The sequence below is a fragment of the Oryzias melastigma genome, linkage group LG19 (assembly GCF_002922805.2).
Source record: "Oryzias melastigma strain HK-1 linkage group LG19, ASM292280v2, whole genome shotgun sequence".
Lineage (NCBI taxonomy): Eukaryota > Metazoa > Chordata > Actinopteri > Beloniformes > Adrianichthyidae > Oryzias > Oryzias melastigma.
In genome coordinates this window covers 23,443,028-23,451,421 of record NC_050530.1, presented here as the reverse complement: position 1 = coordinate 23,451,421, position 8,394 = coordinate 23,443,028, and the positions used below count along the sequence as shown (strand labels likewise).

Here is an 8,394-nt window from a genome sequence, read left to right as displayed (position 1 = left end):
GGAACATTCATACGCATTCAAACACCAGTGGAGCCACACTGGAGGCAAGTTGGGTTAAGTGCCTTGCCCAAGGACAACGACACTTGGCTGGCGGGAGCTGGAATCGAACCGCCTATCCTTCGATCATCGGCCGACCCGCTCTACCACCTGAGCCACTGTCGCCCAACAACAGATAATTTAATTAAAATGCTGCAGATTTGGTCATTAGTTCAAAATGTGACGATATTTGTTTAAAACGTGTAAGTTGTTTTTTCTTTAACATTACATGATTGATAAACATGGAATAACATAGTTTTCCCATTAATGTAGTGATAGAAGTGATCATCTGAAAATTACTGAGATTAATAAAGTTCTGAATATTGATATTTGTTTCCTAGTTTGTTGTCAATGTTGATAAGTATGGTGAGAAATCAATGTCTCTACATAGAGGAGGATCATTATTCATCATTAATAATGTACGTCTAACTATAAGCACATTTGTTATTTCAGTCTGGTATTCCTTCGTGTGACTCAGTACCATGAAGTAGCTCTCAGTGACCTCTGGTCTAAAGAATGGAGTCTAAACGGAGCTGAAGAAAAAACTCTTGTTTCTTTCTGATCTTCTCTATGCTAATGAGATGCTAACGATGCCGTGTGCAGTGACTTTTACATCAGCCAATAGCAGCTCCTCTTACTGAGTTGACACCACCGTCTCCTAGCAACGCGCCCGTGTTCCGCTCCATGCTGCGGTCCAGCTGCAGACCGGACCGAGCCGCCTCCGTGACGGGCGGGTGTCCGCCTCCTCCATGAAACCGAGCGCGGGCTGAGCCGATCCGCCGCCATGAACGACCGGTACCACCGGGCGGCCCGGGACGGGTACCTGGACATCCTGAGAGAGGCCACGCGGAAGGAGCTGAACGCTCCGGACGAGGATGGGATGACGCCGACCCTGTGGGCCGCTTACCACGGCAACCTGGAGGCGCTGCGGCTCATCGTGAGCAGAGGGTGAGCAGGGAGAACCGAACCGAACCTTCTTCTGAATACTGCACGCTGTACTTTGGTTTGACATGTTTGAAAAAAAGTTCTTCTAAATGCATAAACATTAATGTCAGCCAAATTCCTGGAGTTGTTCCATTTTGATTAATGATTTAATTGGATTTTTCAAATTTCAAACCATTTATTTCTTTTTGAGCTTCCAGATGGTCATTTCTGCTGAACAAAGGTGCAAGTTTCAATATGAAATGATGAATCCTAGGCCCTGCGACAGACTGGCGACCTGTCCAGGGTGTACCCCGCCTTCGCCCTTCAGTAGCCGGGATAGGCTCCGGCACCCCCGCGACCCCAAAAGGGAAGAAGCGGACAAGAAGATGGATGGATGGATGATGAATCCTGACAGTAAAAGTATTTTCTGTCCAATTCCAAAGTAAAAATTACTTTAAACAGAAGTGCTGATTTTAGAAACCTTTCCAAATCTTTATTGAGTTTAGCCATGCTGTTTGTGCTCACACGGGCAGCTCAGAGGATGGAGATGCTTCGCTTTTACAGCCTCATTACAGCAAAGGTCATGCACCCAGAGACTCATGAAAGAGTCGTGCTCATGTGCTCACAGTTGAAGCTGATTCAGCGTGATGGCTGAGACAGCTCCACTTTGTTTCAGCTGCAGAGCAGGAATGAAGCTTTTTCAGACAGAATTCAGCAGAGAGAGAGAGGACAGAATCCTTCTGCCAGAGGAGTCTGTGTTCAGGAGGAGCAGAGTGAACCCTTTAACAGCTCCAGTGTTTATGTTCTTTGATTTACTGTAACTTTTCAACCGTTAACACCATCATTCCAGTAGATTCTAAAGGACAAAAGCGGCTCAACCCAATATTAAAGATTTTGTGTTTAAGTGTCACTGGCGACGCCTCAGGTGTTAAAGGGTTAAGTGTGAAAAAAGATGATTTTTCTTTTTAATCTTTTTTTTATTTTTTAACAAAAACAATATCGTTGATTGTCGGTAGCACCAATTACAGCACCCAAAAAAAAAACATTAAAAACAACACAAGAAAACCCCGAAAACAATAATTAAAAAAGAAAAAAATGGACTCAACAAAACATAAAAATAAAAACGGGGGCCAAATTTGAACTTGTGGGTTCTCCGGGTTAATTCTGGCACTTAAAGCATCTATGCTCTTGTTTGGCTAAAACTATGATTGCATAAGACTTTCTGCATAAGTGATATAAATCTAAAGAATCCCTCCATTGCAGCAGCATGCATGCTCATGCTGCACGGCTGCATGGTGACAGGAACTTTTGCAGGTTTATGAAGCGTGCGGTGAAGCTCAGCTGCTGCACAAAGGTCAGACTGATGGATGCAGTCAAGAACTGACACTCAAATCAAGGCAGTAGCAGCACATTTTCTACTGATCAATAACAGTGCAAAGACTGTGATTGTTCCAGGTGGAAAGAATATTTGATATACTCTATAATGCAAACATGTCTTAAGTATGTGAAGTTACGGCTCTTCTGATGCTGAACCATCACTGCATAGCTAATTTAGGCTTTTTTTGTTTTGTTTTTTGGACTATTTGGGGGTTTAGATAATATTTCAGTTACATGCTAGCTATTGTGGCTAATTTAGGATTTTTTTTATTGGAGTTTAGCTAATATTTCAGATTATGGTTAAGATATGTGCTTTACATTCACTTTGTGCATGACCCGATTAGTCAACTAATCAGAAAAAGTAATCAGTAATTTGTCGACTATTAAAATAATCATCTGTGGCAGCACTAATGGTGTATTAAAACGCTGTGAGCAGCATTCTTTAGGACAATGTGTGTACATGAGATGAAGGAAGAGACGAGAAGACATGCATGAGGGACAAAAACAGGATGACAGGAGAGGAGGGACTGAGAGCAGGTGGAATATTAAGCTTGAAAAATCTTAATTAATTAATTAAAATGCATGTTTTTCTTATAACCTGGCATAGACTCGTTTTATGTTGCTACATATGTGTTTCATTTCTGCTTTTCTTTTGGCGTCATTAGTTTTTTTTTAATTTATTCACCTCTGAAAAGTCACCTAAATCTTCAAATATTATAACTTTTTTTATTTTATTTGTGCTTTTTTTTTAAAACATTTAGCAAAATACTATAGCTTTCCAAATGTTTGTGTTAAATTTGAATTGACTTTCCTTTGGGAAAGCCTCTGCATTAGAACTTCTGGAAATCACACTAAGTCATATTTTGATTGGAAAAAAGATTTTCTCTTCATTGCTTTGGTTGATTCCAAAAGATTTTTTTTTCCTGTATTAAGATGATATTTAAATATCAATCCAATCATCCGTCTTCCCCCAGTGTCTAAAAGAGATTTGTTGTTTGTGTTGCTCCATCTCTGCATCCTCTCTGACTTGGAGCTGCCAGTAGTCAAATTACTGTCTGAGTTACTAGAGTGTGATACCTGGCCCTTTGTGAACAAACAGAGAAGATGACTTTCAGCGTGAAGGAACATCAGCAGGAGTCTCTGTCAGGCTGGACTGGAATGCAGGGACCTAGAACTGGAATCAGGTGTGGGTTCATAACCCCACTGATGTGTGTGGTAGCCGTGTTCCTGGGTGTCTGTGAAAAGAAGTCTCCAGGTGTGCGGGATGAATAATGCAGCGTCACATTTAACCTGCAGCTTCAATTATTGATCAGGAGGAAGAGGAGAAGCAGGAAGGGGAGGGACTTGAGAGGAGTTGACTCGACGCTGTAGTAGGAGTCAATGCCTGCTCCTGCATTCTGCTGGTTTCTCAACAACCCTGCTCAGTCACATCAGGCCTCCACTGTTTCATAGGAGAACCAAGCTAACATCACAACAGTGTTACAGACTCTTTTCTTGATCACCTATTATAACCCTTTTTTTTCCTGATGAATGTGATTCCATTCAGCACAGAAACTGTCCAATGAATATTCTGAGGATTCCTGACTTTTTTTGGTCTAGTAAAGTTTCTTTACTGTGAACTTATCCATTTAAAAGTTGAGATACCTTAAGTTTAGGATAAAGAATAATTGAGCCCTCAGAATTGCAGAGGATCTCCATCCTCTCCGGTCTCAGAGAGTCATGTCCAAAGCCTCGGATCTTCTATGTATAGATTTTCCTTGACCTTGTGTTAGGGTCATTCTGCCTTAAAGGCTCCAAAAATACTGTGAAATTCCAGAAGAGTGGCTTTGAGCATCACTGTAGAATGTTGCAAAAACTCTATTATTTTAGTGAAACATTTCCAATGACAGCTCAAGGGACAGTTTCTGCCTTATAGATGAGTCTTTTTTTTCATTTTTAAACAGATGTTTTATAACATTAAGATCTTTTATTTTTTGTTTGAAGAGGCTGTAAAACATATTCATCATCCTTTGATGAGACGTTCCATTAAAGGTACACAGCAAGACTGACTGTTGTGGGCACCATTTACCTGGCAGCTACTAGAAGTACTCGGTTTTGTTCTGTTGTTCACAACAATTCTGCACTAAGTAGTGGCCCTGCTGTTCATGTTTACTATTGTTAACACTGAATTGAACAGATAATTCCAATTCAAATGGTGTCAATGCTTGTCACAGACATGGTATTACTGATTTCAGCAATGTTGCACTAAAGTGTCTATAATTTGTTGTATAAAATAAAATACAAGTTGTTTACTATGATTGTGTTCATGCTAAAAAATAAATAGAGATATATTTTCCCCAAAAATATGTACAATATTTTTTGAAAATATAGAAAATAAATTTTCTATATGAGTTATTAGAGATGAACCCGTGTTGCTTTCAGAACTGCATGAACAGTGACAGACAGTCGCCTCTTTCTTCCAGAGGGGACCCTGACAAGTGTGACATCTGGGGGAACACGCCGCTCCACCTGGCAGCTGCCAACGGCCACCAGAACTGCCTCTCTTTCCTGGTGGCCTTCGGTGCCAACGTGTGGTGTCTGGACAACGACTACCACACACCGCTGGACATGGCTGCCTCCAAGGGTCACATGGACTGTGTTCGCTATCTGGACTCTATTGCTGCCAAGCAGATCACTCTGAACCCAAAGGTGGTTAGTAAGCTCAAAGACCGGGCCTTTCGCTCTGCAGAGCGCCGGATCAAAGACTGTGAGAAGCTCCAGAGGAAGCATCGGGAACGGATGGAGAAGAAGTTCCTGAAGGAGTCTGCGGCTTTGGACAACCTGGATGCTATCAGCTTCTCCAGCTATACCAGCAGCAGCACGCTGAGCCGGAAGTTCAACACCGTGTCCTCTAACATGCCGTACTCACAGGTGGTCGATCTTTATGTTCATGTTGGTTTCTGATCCTAAAAAAGGATGGAGACTTGTTTGTAACTACATAGAAATCTTAAAATTTGTCCATGTTTAAAAAAGGTTCATTTTGTTTCTATTTCTAACAGAAACTGCACAGTTCTTGTTTTGTAAATGAGTGCTGTCTCCTCAGGCTACACTGCATTCTACAGCCAAAGGTAAAGCCAAGATCCAGAAAAAGCTGGACAAGAGGAAACAAGGCGATGGAACGTTCAAGATATATGAAGACGGAAGAAAGAGCGTTCGCTCACTGTCTGGCCTGCAGCTCAGTAATGACGTTATGTTCCTCAAACAAGGCACTTATACCAACCCCAGAGAGCGCTCGCGTCTGAACATCCGGGACATGTTCCACCGGGAAAGTGATGACGATGCTGAGAGCTTACCTCGTGCCATGAGCGACCCGGGCCTCTATGAGGCTGCATTCTCTGAGATCAGCGCAGACTCTGGGCGGGACTCCTTGTTTACCCGACCTGGGCTTGGCACCATGGTTTTCAGGAGGAACTACATAAGTGGGGGTATGTTTGGAATTGGGGAACGGGACCATGGAAGTGTTGCAGGAAGTGAACCTGCTGGCAAAGCGCCTAATGTTCGTCTGCACGGACAGCTGCCTCAGCATTCTCCTAGCTTTGATGAAGATAGCATTGGCAGTGCTGTGAGCCTGCAGGAAAGGAACCTGCAGGAGTTGCCCTGGGAGGACACTGGCATTGGGCTGGACGAAGACACAGAACCGGATGAAAATCCTCTGGAGACCTTCCTGGCCTCTCAGAGCCTCAGTGAGTTCCTATCCATCTTCCTTAGAGAAAAGATCGACTTGGAGGCTCTGCTGCTCTGCTCGGATCAGGATCTCAGTGGGATTCACATCCCTTTGGGCCCCAGAAAAAAACTGCTGGATGCTTGTAAGAGACGTCTTCAGACTATAGAGGAACCCGAGGCCATTGAAGACACAGAACTTTGAGACTCCGTTTCCTGATGCTAATAAAGAACTACTGAATTCCAGACACTGTTTTGGGTAATAAAAGACTTCAGCAATAACTAAAGAGAACCATGAGTTGGATTTTAGATAGCCTTGGCATCAGTAGTCAGTTCTTTGGCTTTACAAAGATATGGGTCAAAATAAGTGTCAAATAATTTACTGCAGCAGTTAATCCTATTTGAGTCCTGATGGATGAATCAGGGGTTCTCAAAGTTCATGTAATTGAGGGTCAAATTAAGAGTTCAACATTAGACTGGGGGGCAATTTTGGTTAAAAAAATGGATAAACGGAAAAATTCTGTCTTAGATAACGGAGCATAAGAACAAACCGAGCAAGATTTGAGACATTGTTTTAACTGTCAATTATGGTCAACATCAGAGTTTTGTGATGTCTTTTCAGACTATATTGTAAGCAAACCCTATTAACAACAAAAGTCCCCCTCAGTTGCTGTTGGAAGTTGCTGCCCAGATCTTCCACTTGTCTTTTAATTGTATCATTTGACAGACTTATTTGCTCCAGGAAAACAATATCATCTATTTTGAGCTTAAAATCTTTAACAAACTTCCCATCACTGAGGGACTTTCTACATCGGACCATTACCAAAGCCACAACTGTAGTTAGCTTCTGTCACAGCTTTACTGGATTTTTCCATTTTTGTAAACATCCTCCGCTGCCCATGTGAGGTCCAACAACGTCAGTATTTGTCCACTTAGCTTGAAAGCGCCCTTTCTCCTTGCCAACACCATTTTGTCCTCAAAGGAACCTGCTCTGACTCTCTCCGAATCCGCTCATCCTCCCGCACTGACGCCATTTCTACTGGTGTCGTCCCTATGCTTCCTTTCTCCGCAGAGGTGGTGATATGGAAAATGTTGTCTGCCCTCTAGTGGTGAAATTAATATATGTGGTAAATATCTTTAAAAAAGGTATGCATAAAGAATAAGTTGTAATCATAAAGACAAATTCATACATATATATATATATATATACATACAAAGTTGTGCACACATTTATATTTTGTGCACAACTTTGCAGAAAAAATATGAACCCAACATTTAGTTTTACATCTAACATGTCTTTTTTAAATACGACTTCTCCTTATCACAAATTTCTCTTGTTCACAAACTGTCAAAAATACATCACAGACTTATACATCAAGTGTCGAAACATGGACTGATCAAACTGTGCGTGTCTGTTCAAGTTTATATATCTAACTAAGATAAAAAAGAATTTTAAGAATGTCATTGATGCCATGACCCGAAAATTATATTGATAGACATAGCTGTTGAGAATTTAATCAAACAAATCAAAATACAGCGATCTCCCACCCCATTTTGTGGTTGTCAGGTCGTGTAAGCAATGCAGCAGCGGATCATTTTAGACACAGAAAAGGTGAAAAACAGCCTAAAAGAAGTAACAGACACGCCAGTTCACTCATTAAGTGGTTAAAAAACATGTCTGTGAAATTAGTTGAAAATAAGAGGATGACAAAATAAAATCAGCTAAGCTAACTCGGAGTTAAAGTAGAATGTCAGCCAATTCTTGGGGCTATATAAACAAACAAAAACAATTAAGAAGTCAGTAGGTTCAGAATCCCCAACTGCTTTTCTATTTCTGATCTTTCTTTCTTTCTTTTTGACCAAGGCTTGAGTCAGCCAACAGTTAGCCTTCTTTAGCTCCGAGTTAGCTTAGCTGCTTGTGTCATTTTTATCCATTTTTCTCCACGTTGCTGCTAGAGCCTGGTCTGGGTAGTGATGGGTGAAGGCAAAGGTACCTCTGGACAGGTCCAGCCCTGGAGCAGGTGCACCTGCTCCCCCTGTCCCAGGAATAAACTACTAGGCCAAGCGAGGATCCCCCACGCTAACATGCTGCTGCTAGCCGGTGTTGAGCCAAGATACAATCCCCCTGCCAAAACGATGCCTGAGACGGGAAACAAGTTCTGGCAGGGGACATTCCTTGGCAAAACACCGGCACCGGAGGGTAGATAACCGAACGGCAGCAGCACAGAGACGGGGATTCCTCTTCTGGCTGCTGGGCGTTTTTATTTTATTTCATCTTTCTCTTGTTAACGCCTCCCTTTTTTTTACCACCACTTCCGGGTCTGTTTCATTGATATGATCCGCTGTTGTCGCCTGGTA

The 8,394-nt window shown here is 42.1% G+C and overlaps 1 protein-coding gene across 1 annotated transcript; it reads left to right on the top strand.

The window, feature by feature from the left end:
• Positions 1-664: 664 nt before the first annotated feature.
• Positions 665-6,323, top strand: LOC112154190 (Usher syndrome type-1G protein homolog). Its single transcript, XM_024284950.2, has 3 exons — positions 665-984; positions 4,800-5,247; positions 5,420-6,323. The coding sequence occupies exons 1-3, from the start codon at positions 821-823 to the stop codon at positions 6,239-6,241; spliced, it is 1,434 nt and encodes a 477-aa protein (XP_024140718.1). The 5' UTR covers positions 665-820; the 3' UTR covers positions 6,242-6,323.
• Positions 6,324-8,394: the final 2,071 nt, after the last annotated feature.

Coding starts and splice junctions, on each gene's coding strand:
- LOC112154190 (XM_024284950.2), top strand. CDS start 821: ATGAACGACCGGTACCACCGGGCGGCCCGGGACGGGTACCTGGACATC. Junction 985..4,799: donor CGGCTCATCGTGAGCAGAGG/GTGAGCAGGGAG, acceptor TCTTTCTTCCAG/AGGGGACCCTGACAAGTGTG. Junction 5,248..5,419: donor CTAACATGCCGTACTCACAG/GTGGTCGATCTT, acceptor CTGTCTCCTCAG/GCTACACTGCATTCTACAGC.